Source organism: Ixodes scapularis, unplaced genomic scaffold (genome assembly GCF_016920785.2).
Source record: "Ixodes scapularis isolate PalLabHiFi unplaced genomic scaffold, ASM1692078v2 PGA_scaffold2__306_contigs__length_199485367, whole genome shotgun sequence".
NCBI lineage: Eukaryota > Metazoa > Arthropoda > Arachnida > Ixodida > Ixodidae > Ixodes > Ixodes scapularis.
This window is the reverse complement of record NW_024609857.1, coordinates 117,902,134-117,916,672: the sequence shown is the minus strand read 5'-3', so window position 1 is coordinate 117,916,672 and position 14,539 is coordinate 117,902,134. Positions and strand designations below refer to the sequence as shown.

Here is a 14,539-nt window from a genome sequence, read left to right as displayed (position 1 = left end):
CAATAAGATGAATGCCGGAAATGTGCAGTGTTGGCGACCGTTTACATAATGAGCATAATTAGAATGGATAAATATCAACTGTCTCAAACTCGAACAAATAAGCGTACTTCAGCTGTACTTACATTAAAGGGCAACTCCGGCCAAAACTCAAAATGAAATAAATTACTGGTATCGCTGTAGTGACACAAAATACGACCCCAGCCAAAATATTACGTCCAAGGGACTCCGCATTCTCAACTAATGACGATAATAAAAATGCGACCCGCCGCGAGCCGCTGCTCCTTAGCGGGCGGCCAGCGGGTTGCCGATCGCTAAAGCAACATTGGGCCGTGACGTCCCCATCGTTCTCTTTTTTTTTTTTCCTCCGGTCCGGGCGTTGCGCGGAGTGCGCTTCTCTGAGGCGCTACCACCGCTACTTCGGCTTGTGACTGGCGTGTTTAGCCGTTGCTTTTATCTGTAGCCCGTGTAGCTTCGGTATAGCCTTTTGTTTATTTGCTTGTGATGACTCCAAGACTCCTTTTAGCGAGCAACTCGGTGCGCCCAAGACTGCCCAGCTGTTCCTCGAAAGATGTCGAGTACAACTTGTAGCGCTGTGGGCTGGTCACACAACCCGCTGCGCATCCCGGAGGTGCTTTTTCACAAGTTTCCAACGGACCGGAAATTGGAGAAGGTGTGGGTGAACGCTGTTCGACGAGTGGACTTTGGACTTCGGTTTTTACCCGCCCGAGGAAAAAAGAACGAAAAAACAGACGTGTACAGCCCAGCACACATGTGTTCGGGCGCCGCGGGGCCCGCGCCAGAGAACCTCCAAACTCCGTGTCTGGAACTGACCCGCAGAGGGAAAGCGAGAGGGCCCCCTGTTCTGTACGTCAGGCAGCGCAGCGTAGAGCAACGCCACTCCATCCACGAAGCTTCGATGACAATTTAAGCCTAGTGACGAGTACGGAAAACCGTACGCACGGCGACAGACACCGAGTACTGCACTGAACGAGTTCACTCGTTTTCCAGTCGCTAGCTTCTGGGTATACAAGTGAAGAGTACGGCATAGCGCACGCACGGCGGCGGCCACCGAGTACGGCACCGAATGCGTTCACGGGTTTTCCAGTCGCTAGCTTTTGGGTATACGCACTAACTCTTGCTACATACGCTGGATAACTACCACGTATACAGAATTAAAATAAAGTCAGCTTACCTCCTATCTTTAGACGGCTAGCGCAATAGAGTTAAGTGCCGCTCGGCTTGCGTACTTGTCGCACGAGAACGATCCTGACGTCACGTTCACATTGCGGCTGATTTCCAGTGTTGCCGTTGCCTCGAGCGGCTAGTTTCGGTTTTGCTGGCCGCGCCTTAAACAAAACTTTGAGGTGTCATATCTTTAAAACTACGCACAATAACAAGAAAAAAATTGCACCTTGCAATTCAGGGACGCTGACTGCACTAAAAACTGTCATAATCCCAAAATCGAAAGTATGGACCGGAGTTGCCTTTTAAGAGCAATATTTTGTTATTCAGGCTTGTTACTCAGCGAATTAATTTGTAACGGTGAACACTCACTGACGCTTCTATGTATGGTCAAAAGTACTTCATGTTTTTTTTAGTTATTTAGGAAACGATGCTCTAAATAAATAAAGTATTTATTTGTGATAACTAGCAAGCAATGTAGACGTTAAGGCACAATTTAGACAGAATCTAATCTAAAATTACTAAAATAATTCTTATGTGGACGTAAGTCAAGTCGAGATTTGTAGCGCGTCGTCTGTATCAACTTCAGTTTTTTTTTTCAGATATACTGCTGGATCTTTGTTGAGAACTGTTGTAGGTGTGGGTTTTCCAAACAGTTTTAGAAGATAAATAAAAACATATACAAAAGACATCTTCGCGTTTCTTAAAAAAAAAAGTTGACCATATAACGCAACACATTTCCCAATCAAGATGTAACTGAATATCTTATTTTTTACTGTGATTCAATAGGAACACGTTACTTCGGCCTGAAAGTAACACGTCATTTTTCTCCTTACTCTAAATGTGCCACCCTTGCGAAGGAGTAGCCGCTTCCAATATTTGGCGTCGTTAATCATTCCTCGCCTTTGAACACGTTCATTCAGGGATAAGTCTGGCTTTACTGAAACACCTTGTGCATATCTTTTGATGGTCAGCCTATCGCTTTGTCCTCGTGCAAATATATCCCTTTCGAATCAATGCTGCTGAATTAAGGCTGCTGTTTTTATAAACAGGGTCTCAAAACGGGGGCCAAATCGCATCTAAAAATGTACGCATTGCACGAAAAAAAAAAAGAAGGTTGAAGTTTTATTGGTCTCTCACATAGGGCCTATTTAAAAAAAATCATAAATGTTCGGTGTGCATAGGTTCTGAATTGCTTTTGAGTAATTAACATTCTATTGGCAAACATAAAGGTAAGGCTTCAATTTGACGCTTCCTGGGTATCATTTCAAGCCGCATACTTTATGATAATCCACGCTATGAAGAAAAAAAAAAAAAAAAAAGAAACCGCCACTTAAGTAAGTTACATGTTGCTATTTTTTTTAAAACTGAGTTATATTATTTACCGCTTGAATCAAAATGGTAAGGTTAAGATTGTAGCATTATTGGAAAAAAACAAAAATTGATGGCACGCTACACGCTAACTTTGTTCTTTTTTTTTTTTTTTTTCAGCGCATTTAGAGGTTTAAGCATAGATAAATATTTAGGTATGATTTGACCGCTTGTTTTTTTCGTCTCTGCAGGTTCGGTGGAATGATTTTCAGCTGCTGGAAGACGATAGCAGCTGTTTGGATTCTGGATTATGCCGCAGATGCTGCTACTAATGAATACATATATCCCACGTAAGTTCTCAGAAGTGGCAACTTTTAACAACCATTTTGGTTTTCTGACCATGTTGGTTTTGATATGCTTCTTTGTTTCGTCACCAACCAAATGATTTAGCATCGCATAAACCTCAAGAAGAATAATGCATACTGACGTCGATCAAAAACATTCTGTATGATATATTGAGGCATTTTTGTAGCTACACTGCATTCTTTTATTATGACTTATGCGACTGTAATCTGCTTCAAAGTATAGTTAGAGTGGCATATATAAACCTGCTTTTAAACATGAAAAGTTTTGGGCTATTCGTAATTTGTGTAATTTTAATAAATAATGAATCACTCAGAAATTCGAAGGAGTACATTTTAAAAATTTACACCCCCACCAATGCAGCCAAACTATCAAGACTAAAAGATGCCTTTGAGACTTCTCATATATCACGTCCTTTACCGAAATTCTGTCAGCAAGCCTTATACGGCCGGCATAAATCTCAGGAATATTTACTTGCCGAAGACATTACGGCCTTCGCAGTAGGAGTGTACACGAGGGCCATTGGATGTTCCACTCAGAGGTTATAATTCATAGGCACTGAAATCAGTAAGTTCTGTTTTTGACTGACTAATGCCAGCCATCTTAAATCCGTAATAAAAATAAAATTAAAAAAAACGCATTTAGAATGCTTACGCTTGATATCTGAATATCCGCAAAATTAATCGGCATAATGGATGATGCACGGGATTTATGTGCGAAGCGTGTCATCTAATGCGTAAACTGGGAATACCGGCGTCCCGTTTACCCGCATGTGAGAAAATTAAGCCAACGTCGGTTCTGCCAGCCGTTTTGCGCCAATAGGGTTCGATGGCCCTGGATCAACATTTAGGAGCTATTGAAGCCGCGACGTGATTCTGCAATGAAGCTTGGGGGGTTTGGTACTTAGGAAAATATTAGGAAATACAATACGAAATATGTATAAACCCAACAGTTTATTTGTTTTTTGCGTAATTCTCAACTTTTACAGTCTATAAACAGCGCACCGGCGACTAGCAAAATGGCTGTTATCTGGACGATCCACGTAGAACAGCAGTACGAAGTAGTTAGGTTTGTCGATTTGTTTTTAGCTACCTAATCCAAAGTCATCATCTGAATGCGGGTGGCTTCCTGATTCCGAATTGCTACCACGTTCCCCCAGATACACTCTAGTTATTTTAATATTTCGTTCGCTGCCGAAACAGAAACATCGCTCTCGCCAGTTTATGCTCAATTCTCACCCCAATCCAAACGTGACGTGAGCGGCGGGCAGCGAGGCGCGCGGCCGGCAATCGGGTACGCTCGCGCCCGCCTTTCTCGCGCCTAACAGTGAGAAAACAGGGCCGTTCGTGCTACCTGAAGTTAGTCATAATCTGTAGTTGCACAAAGTATCACCGTTGCGTACGTGCTCAACTAGTATGAGAAAGTAAAAAAGAAAAGAAACACTGGAGCAAGTTAGGATTTTGAGAAAACTGTTTTTTTCAACTCGGTACGCTCTTGAAAGCCGCGCCTCGCTAGTTTCGTGAAATCGCTATCAAATCCGTTCTCCTTCTATCAGAAGCTTTCAGTTACGCTGGCGAAGAAAGGTGAAAAAGTCACGCAATATATTTTTAGAAAAATTACCCAAGCACCACGTAGAATGTTCGGAAGGGGGATACAGCTAGGGTGCCCCACACGCTCGTATTATCCGAAAGAAAGTGCTATTTGTTTAAGATTTCTTTTAGAAAGGTTACTGTCGCAGACGCCATCACGCGTAGCGCCTCTTGTAGCAGGCATATGCTCCATGGTGGTTAAAGAATTTAGCAAAAAATCCATAGTCCATTCCAGAAAGGCGCTTCTGGCACACCCTTGAGCGATATGAACGTGAACAGCCCTCTTCTTGTTTTTGACGCTCCTGCAAGTTTTGGAACAAGCTCTGTTCCAGAAGAGGGCTAGAATGCACAGTTTAGACCCTAAGCCACGTACCCTTTAAGACGTTGAGAGTTAATATAGCTTTAGGGAGCCGTAAAACAACCAGGTAAGGTGTTCACCTTCATATTGCCGGCGAGTGTACGTGCGTAGTGCGCACTTTGCTCGTCTTCCGAAGTGACGAACATGCGCATGTTGGGCTGAGACCTAACACATGTAGACTGTGATTCTCGTAAACATCGATATGTATAGTATAAAATGAATTGAATTCATGAAGGCCAGATGGCGGGTTACTGTTCGTGAAGATCGGGCTAAAATGGAAAATAAAAGAGCTCCGCAAACACCACGCCAAACATCAAGGTGCAATGAAAGTCAAATAAAATACACAAATAGACTATTTATCTTCAAATAAAGAATATTTGTTTGAAGACACTATAGCGTGTAAAGTACAAAAGTGCATCATGCAATGTTTAATTCAAAATAAGTTAACAAACGCTGTCCCCAACATTTTTTTTTACCAAAATGTCTTCTTTTTTTTAACTTTCGGAGTAGAATGCAACGCTCTCAAACACTCATCCACGAGTGCACATGGGACAGAGACCATTCTATACAAGGACTTTGTGCTTTAAAATTGTGGTTTTGCATGGCCTCCATTAGCTGTAAATTTACTATGCCTGCCCTCAACGACATTAATATTTTAATGGTTCTAAAACCTTTTCAGCCCTATCTATTATTTCTCCGCAGCAAACTAAGATTAAGATGTTTTCACCATCTCTTCTGCCAGAAAATATTGCACGACAAACATTCAACAGACCAGGAAACGGATCTATCGTATATTCATGGAGCTCAATACCTGCTCCCTAAACCACCTAAACCTATGTAATACTAGACACAAATAGCAATGCGTCGGAAGTCATGTTGTCGTCGTCGTCGTCGTCGTATGGTTTTCGCAGCATCTAGTGCCCACTGCACGCGCTCTCTGAAAACAAAAGAAGAAAAGTAGTCTATAAAAAACTGCCGTCGTAGCACTGTCAATGCCAAGAGCTCGGGCCGGGAGACGAGCTTTCACGAGTTACGAGCTCCGAATAAAAAGAAAAAAAAAAAAAAGAAATGAAAAAGCTCGGAACAAAACGGAAGGCAACAAAAGCGTTCGGAGCAAAACCGGTGTCTATTTTGTTTCGAACGCTTTTGTTTCCACACGGCCCACACCCCTCCGCCCCATGGTGCATAAAGACCCCGCCGATGCCCAACGACCTCGCCGTGACGTGTCGCAGTCTATCCCTGTGACTGTACTGTTCAGTCATCGTGGAAAAGCGTGACAACACAAGGGCGTGAAAACAAGGGGACTGCTTTCGCTCTGCGTGGTTCTTCTACGTCCTCGTGTTTTCAGGCTGTCTCCAAGATGAATTCCCTCCAGCTCGTCCGGCAGTTCATTCTTCTAAGTACAGTAGATTAACACAAAACTGCTCAAATTGTTTTTTTTTTCCTTTCCTCATCGGTGCGATTTCTGGCGCACTTCATGGTGCACTTTACGAAGAAGCCGTAACTCTACGCAACCCATTCATCTACTCTAAGCTCTTCAATAAAATGTAAGCTTTGCGTTTTTGTACAACTAACGACAAACTTTATCGTGCGATCGCGAGACACGTGCCTCGTACGAGGGACTGCTCCGACGCCATTCGCATCTAAGGGCCTCTCAATTACTGCTTCGCCGCCATTTATTTTAAGGACATCACGAGAAACGAGCCTTGTGCATTGGCGCAGTTGACGCTCTTTGTAAGGCAAACACACAAGAAAAAAACTTTCAACCTTTTTACACTGGTGAAGGAAGACCAGCGAAGCTGTACTATGGTGGGAATGAAGTAATGGCCGGCCGCAAGTCGGCAAGTCAGAGTGGAAAGTCTGGAAAAGTTGCCGCCGTCGCTCATAGATGGCGGTAGCTGTTTAAAATTTTGTGTCATCATTTGTTTCCTGGCGGACACGATGCTGGGGAAACTAGCCCTTAACAGCTCCGCTGTAAAACACCAAGAGGTTTCAATCTTCTCCGTTCCGCTATATGTCTTGATCCCGGGGTTATGGTGCCGGAGGTGCTGCGGTGCCAGGAACGGTGTCGCTGCGGTCGCATCTAGATTTGTGCTGCATCACATTTCTTGTGACCGTTACCTTTGCCACAATAGTGAAGGAAACGGACAATATTGTTTTACTACGCGACTTTCGAGTTGCAAGGCATAAGTCAGTCGCTTTTATGCCGTTTGTATATAACTGCCACCTGTATTGTTCTTGCAGAATTATATATCCTAGGAACATCACAATGGGCTTCGGCTACAACGTCAAGTATCTCTGTGTTCTTCACGTGGCAGATGAAACACATTTCGACATTACTTGGCATCACGGGGACTCCATGTTAACGAGCGATTCCAAGCGCACTGTGGAAGTGAAGCCTGACGGACCCCAAACCTTAATCAGTCATTTGGAAGTGCGTGACTTGAATGAAAACGACGCTGGAAGTTACAGTTGCTCTGCGATTGTTAAAGTTGGGGAGACAAAAGTAGTTCCGGACGTGGTGTACCTCAACCTCACAGGTACGTTCTTTCTGCCGTCTTCCGTAAATATGGCCCCATTAGCCTCCTCTAAACGAATTCTGCCATAATTTTATTTAAACCTAATATTAAGCATTAAAGGGCAAATTATTAGTCGTCTGAAAATTGAGTCCCAATTAAGCTTCCAGCGAAATCGACGCCTGTAGGGGTAACGCCGAGAAGCTCCGAAAGAAGGTCGTTTCGTCTCTGTCGTCTGCTGTCGCTGCCTGGTTCTTGTAGGCAGCATAGCTTCACTCGCTTGCTTGTGAAGCTGGCAAGCTCACCTAAAGGACCGCGTTTCATCGGTGACGCAACAAAATAAGGGATCAACAAGGATCTGGAAACACCTTAGTGGTGCAACATTATCCTCATCCGCCAATTAAAAAAAAAAAAAAAAAAACGGGGAAAGAAAACGCTATCACGAAGACACATTTGTGTGCGAAACCTGTAGAGAGATCTACCGAATGGACATATTTATAGAATAAAATTCCTTAAAAGTCAAGAAAGCGAAAAAAAAAACACAAACGAATGCTTAAAAACCGTCTGTTTCTGTTTGCATGTAAAGTAAAACAAATATGCATTTTAAATCATATGCATTTTAAATATCAGCCAATCCGAGTGTCATAAGACACGTTACGAGATTTGATTTACGCGGAAACCTTATTTTCGCGACTCACCTACCACTCGGAAAAGTGATAGTGCTAACAATTCAGTCAAAACGTGAACATTGAGCAAACAATATGGAAGCTTTGTTTAATATAACCTTAACTTTGCACAATCACGCATCTCTGGGAATTTCTCTCGGTTCCCTATCAATAATATTTTGAAAGCGTATGAAAGGCTCATTCACACTGTACCATTTTCTTACGTTAAGTTACGTTACGCATAAGTTACCGAAAACTTCGTGTCTCGAACGTCGCGTGTCGTGCTTTCTCCTTGAACTGGTAGCCTCGCTTAATTATGAAGCACAGAGGTCCCGGTGAATTGTGGCGTAAGCTTTCGTAACTTCACGTAACGTAATAAAATGGGGCTGTGTGAACCAGCCTAAATCCAGAACGCACGCCGACCTGAACAACTTTGTTCCACGCCTTGGTCGACATTATCTGTCAAAATGTAGTCGGACTGTGTTTAGCCTTCACGCTCTTCAGACTTTTGACACAGCTATCACAATCGAAATTTCACTTGCTAACGCGAAAAAAGAAGAAGGTATATATTCAATTTTGTATATTCGTATCACTGCCGATCCGGTGCAACCGGGGCTCGGTGGCCTCATCGCAACTAGGCGCAACGGCGCATTCGCAGCGCCACTCCTCCCCCAGGCGATGCGCGCCCATACGTGTTAGCATGCAGTACGAGGAGCAGACGACGCGGTAGGCTGGTGCACTTGTGGTGCTGGCCTCGCGCTTCGTAAAGCGATGTACACCGAATGCAAAAGGACAGGGCACCAGGGTATTGTTGTGCACTCCAATGCCACAGCATCCTGTTAAACCGAAAGGTAAATATGTGTCGCCCGAAACCTTTTCTTCTGTTCCTGGGAGGTGATACAAGTAAGACCGCCAGAAGCATGGATCACCAGTTGTGCGAAGGACACGGTAAATTTCTCTATCTTGTAGCATTAGCCAGTAGTGCAGCTACGTTTACTTGTCACGTTAATACGGACTTTTCGTAGATCACAAGCGAGAGTATGCGGGAGTTTTACGTTGCTTGGGGGAGCCGTCACTTCGTGGGCGAACTGAGCTCGCGTCCACAGGGCCCTTAACCCGCAGCTGACGTTCTACGAAAAGTCTCTAATGTAGTAGCTGTGATGCTTCCCTGTGGCTGTCGGCAAAAGAAACCCGAATATGCAGGTGCCATTTTTTAAACAACTTTAAATTTAAGAAGTAAGCTCACTTTGCTTACCCACCAATTTTGTTTACCGTTGCTTAGAAGAGAAAGCGAGTAAGCGGCAAAAGACTTGAGGGAAAATGAGGCAGATAATCGTAGCCCCATTTTCGTACTGAATTGAACGCGTAATTAAAAGGGAATTGTCGGTTGGTACTCTTGTTTTTTTTTTATTTGTTTTATATACCATTATAATGATGTAGTTAGCCCCCAACAGGTTTTTTTTTAGAGTTCCGAGGAACTCTAAAAATTAGACACTAGAACATACCTGGGTCGACGAATTAGAGCGTGTTGGCAATGTTATATATGTGAAATGAAAGGAACATAAAGGGGACCAGGGCAGGACATATCAAGTTAAATAAGGGAAAATGTAGGACAAATTCAAAATGAACTCCATTTTTTTCGCAGGGAGAAGAAATTATTATTGAGGATCCTTTTCAGGCGCAGGGTGTTCTAGATATGTAAAGTATAACTGCGCCTAAACATCAAACAAAACGAAAAGAAACACACACGTGCATGTAGTCACACGCCACTGTGTTCAAAATTATTATTCTGGTGTCACATAAGAAAAGTAACAAAAGAAAACAACAATACTGGCGCGAATGTAAGTCGATTGGCGAACACCCTTTTCCCTCATAAAAGTATGAGTGGGTTACGGATGCACGTGCGTGGATTATGATTTTTGCCGCTTTGGACGGCAGCGTACACGTGCGCAAACACAACAAGGTGTCGCGGCGTGTAATAAAAGCTTTTTGGTTTTAATTTCTTGTTTGAGCCGCTCAAAAGGCCTGGCAACAAAACAGATGAGCTGCAGCCGTATTCGCGTTCAGCTTCGTTTTTCTATACATCTTGACCCAATGTTGCCTTCCGGCAGTGCATGCCTCGTCATTAACTTCATTTGCAGGAATTAAAAGAGCCGCGGTATGCTTTCAGCAGGCAGTAAGTCCAACTTTCTAAGAGCACTTGCCCGAGCTCAAGCAGCGTGTGCGGCAGCGCAGCTGTGCGCGAAAGCCGATATGAACAATATATCACCCTCCTCTCTGTCGAAATAGCTCTGAATTTCAAGAGCGAGCGAAACCATAAATCAAAACAGCATTTATCTTAAGCCGGATGTCATAGGCGGCGCTCTCTCGTACTTGCAAGACGCGCTTCTCTGTCGACGAATGTTCTTACGCCAGGATTATCACCTCCACCCCGGAGACCTGACGCATAGGCAGCCTTTCGTTGCGGAGCTTCGCCTCCCTAAAAAAATAATCACAGTTTTCAACAGACAGAAAGCCAAAATAGTATAGCAAGACGGCCGCAGTAGACTTTTAACGTGTTTGTTGCCATTGCAACCGGACCCGTACAGCTATGAAGGGCGGTTTTGCTTCAGAGCGCGGCGCCACTAGTACCGCTCCGGCGCGCCCTCTGGGCAGTCGAGAAACCATTAAACTAGAACTTCTCAAGTTTTCTTGAGGGAGGGCTTGTGATGGTGCTAACATGTAGTTTGTGCCCTAAAATCACCGGTACTTGGGTGAAAAAGTTTACCAACGTGTTAAGGTCGAACGTGATCCTGTGGACGTTGATCGGAGCGATAGGACAAAGCCAACCCGAACCCTTCTCCGCACTTCGACGACCTTCCGAGGGATACAGTTGTTTCACACTTGGTTGTCACCCTTTGAATAGACTTGGGAAAGTTGAATACATTCCACCGCGTAATGTTTATTTAATAGTTCAATATTAATTTAGTTCTAGTTTCGGTGAAATTCGCGTATCAAGTTGGCAAAAAGAGATAAATTCGTTAATTTTTTTTTCTACCGTCTCAGTCTTGGGGGGTCGGGGGTCGGGGGGGGGGGGGGGGGGGGGGGGTGGGGGAGGAGGGGATCTAGGTTGTTCCGCGTGCTAAACGCTGACGTCAATTTTTTTTTTACCGGCATTTTGCAGGACAGGCGTGCCCCAGCATGGTTCGCTTGAGTCGCCAATAATCTATGGAGCAACGGTCTTCTGAAATGCAAGTGTGCGGAAAATAAAGAAAATTTCACTGAGAGAGGGCTCGTCAAACCAAGATACAGCAGAGATTAATTCTAGGCAAAACCGTACGATAGAAGTCTCAGAAGCTGGGCCGTCCCGCCCAATCACGCGAGTCAGCATCTGCTACATCAATCCTTTCCGAACTCTCCTACCCTGGGACCGGGATCCGTACAAAATGGTCCCGGACCATATGGTTCTGTACTGGCATCATTTTGTTTGGGACCATTTTGTCCTAGGCCCACAGCGACCCATCAAACATATAAAATATGAAATCACGACGCCCTCCCCTCCCCCCGACCCGCCATTGTGCGCGATGTGACAAGCTTGTCGATATAAGTGCATGCACAGTAATATACAAAATATATGGTAAATAAAATCTACCTGATAGTTCATATAGTGAAAGTGAATGTACTCAGCTAGCCCCCCCCCCCCCCCCCCCCTGCTTTACACACACAAAGAGCATACTGTCACGAATGACGAAAGTGAGCTTGCAACAAGACTGTTTGTACGAACGAGGTAACAATGCTACCAGAGAAAATTTCTTCGCTCTTATTGTTTTAGGTGCTTGAGCTGCTTAACGGAACCCCCCCCCCCCGCCCCCCCCCCACCTCCCCCCCCCCCCGTACACACACTAAACCTGTCGCAACTCCCCTTGATCTTCCGTCCCACAGTTTCTAAACCCCGCACTACATAAAAAATACTAGCGAGGTGATGTCGCGAGTGCTGGGATAAGAAGGTATTGCAGTCTCACGAGCTGATCTAATTAGTTGAAGAAAGGAGGTGACGACCAAGAGAGGGCTCTCATATAAGAGGCAAGATGGGGTTTACATAGAAAATACCTTGCCAGGTACACAAGCACAGCAAAGCAAAGTACGAGAAAAACTTGCTTACACGAAAAGGACGCCCGCAAAATAGATGACGAGCGCAGCGCTGTTGCCGAACGCGCGCGTGTAAATGATTAGGGAATCGACCCAGAGTGCACGCGTCGACGATAATTAGAAAAATTCGCCGCAGCGTATTTCCGAATATTGTACGTGATTCTCTAAAAAGGCTTAGTTCTTTTGTGCTTTTCCATTAGTCTACGTTAAAAGTTATGCCGTGCAAAAAAACAAAACAAAAAAAACGCTATTTAACAACAACACCAACACCACCAACAACAACGGCAACGATCTCAGCCCCCCCCCCCCCCCCCAAAAAAAACAATAAAAAACAGGCAAATTGATTACTGCTTCTAAGAAATAGATGTCGCTCTCCCAGAAAAAAAAAAAAAAAAAAAAAAAAAAAAAAACTAGGCTTCGAAATGTTGGGACTGATCACATTAAACTTTCTTCAATTATATTGTGCATAAAAAATGCAAGGAGGGAAAGTATGCAGGCGAGTTGGTTATGCAGTATTGCCATATAAATCCTGAGAGAAGGAAAAGGTTATCTAATATTTCGGGCCTTCTTGCCTCCGAATTTTGATTAGTATGACAAAAAATGTGTTTAGTTTCTTCTTCAACGTTCATAATTGACGATAGTTCAGAACGGTTGTTGCCTGTTGCCCTCACTGTTCCCTCTAACAGTGATGACGTCACATCTATGATAGCGGAGGTATACGGTAACGCTCTTGTCAATTACGACTTACCTAGAACAGTTCAGACAGCTTTCCGCGCCTTTACAGACTACAGGGCCGCCCACTGGAGCGAGCCGTGTCTGAACGACACCAGCTCTTGTGTGGACACAAACACCGGGTGCTTCTCCGTGAGCCCGCCCCTCAAGCATTCCCCGACGTCGTTCGCCTGCCAGTGCCAGAAGGACTTCCCCATTTACAACCGGGAAGGACGAAGGTGCGACAAAGGTCGGTGAGCCTTAAACGATTCTCGAGTATCCACGATTTTCTCAAAAGCGTCGTCTTCTGTCTTGGCTAGAGCCGCTAAACATGGTGCGCTTCAAAGTGACGGCACGTCTTGAGCCATCTTGGTGCTTGAAGTCATTGTTGCCAGTTATCCGAAGTTTTATCCTGAAAACGCGGGAAACGCAATAGACCCATAGAGTAATATACACAAGGTAAAGAGCGGACACTGCCATAGGCCCCAGCGGCCCAGATAGACCAGTGACAGGTAGCGCTCCTAGCGGGCGGTATTAATTATAATCTGATTCCGTTTCCGGTCAAGTTAGTTTCGGTTTCGGTTTGGGCGTTTCAGCTCCGGTTTCTTCGCTACCCCTTCTCTCTCTCTTTCCTCCCGCCTCGCTCGGCTCTCGGGAGCTCCTTGACTCCCAAGGCCGCTGTTTTTTTTTTTTTTTTTTTTTTTTTTCAAATACTGACGCACTTTTGCTTTATTTTTTTTACAATAGAGTCCGTACAAAATGTGTTAAACAATATTTCTACTTCACAAAGCAGAAGCTATGGCAGAAGTATATATATTTCTTGTTCTTTTTCTATTGTAAAGCATTGAAGTTACACAATCACCGCATTGACTCCTGGCTGGTGGAGCATTTTGGGGTCAATAACAGTAAGTGGTTCGAACACATTTTATTGGATCACATTCATGTATACATGATTTACTTCAGACGCTCTGTATGTTTTATACGAAAGAGATCGATACTCACAAAAATAAATGAATATGAAGGACTTCGGCATATCGTACGCTTCGTAAAAGATTTTTAGCGGAACCAAGTTAACAAAACCTTTCCACGGAGAACATGCTGTATGATACATTCACTTTCACGCCGACTCGGGTATGGGAAGTAAGTGCAAAAATAAATAAGACATCGCTATCATTACCAGTCATAAGAGTATAATAACAGTGCGAAGCACACGCCGGATAGTACAAACTCCTGATTTCCGGCAAATATAAAAACACCAATTTTGCATAGCCTCACACTCACTGCGGGCGAGCCATTACCAAACAATGAGAACTCTATTCGAAATCTGACAAGATTCAACGTCCCTAAACATTCCCCGAAATCGTTCAGAAAATAAATATGGCTTCAGAAAAAGCGGCTAAAAAACTATGGACAGTGGATACAAAAGTGGATACATTTTCTTTCAAATATTTTTAGCCTCTAGTCTATACACTATTTTCTATCGAAATTTTGTAGAAGGTGGAAAATATGTTTGTTAGGGAGCCGTGATACACATGCGCTGGAAAAAGGGGAAACAAATATTTGGAGAGCAAGTTGCACCGCCCACTTAATAAGCACTTTTTGTTTTTGGTTTGTCAACCGCCTCTGTTAATACACTATTGACAGTTAGACCTGTCTCGTTCTTACTAGCCACTGAAGAGTGCAACTGAACTTTGTCCAAATTCCGGTTAAGAAATC

The 14,539-nt window shown here is 44.0% G+C and overlaps 1 protein-coding gene across 1 annotated transcript in view; it reads left to right on the top strand.

The window, feature by feature from the left end:
* Positions 1-14,539, top strand: part of LOC120844084 — a 51,800-nt gene that overhangs the window by 22,675 nt on the left and 14,586 nt on the right. The window contains exons 2-4 of the mRNA XM_040215688.3: positions 2,745-2,843; positions 7,048-7,343; positions 12,897-13,073. Coding sequence (XP_040071622.2) covers positions 2,755-2,843; positions 7,048-7,343; positions 12,897-13,073 — 562 coding nt within the window. The 5' untranslated portion in view covers positions 2,745-2,754. The remainder of the gene's footprint in view (positions 1-2,744; positions 2,844-7,047; positions 7,344-12,896; positions 13,074-14,539) is intronic.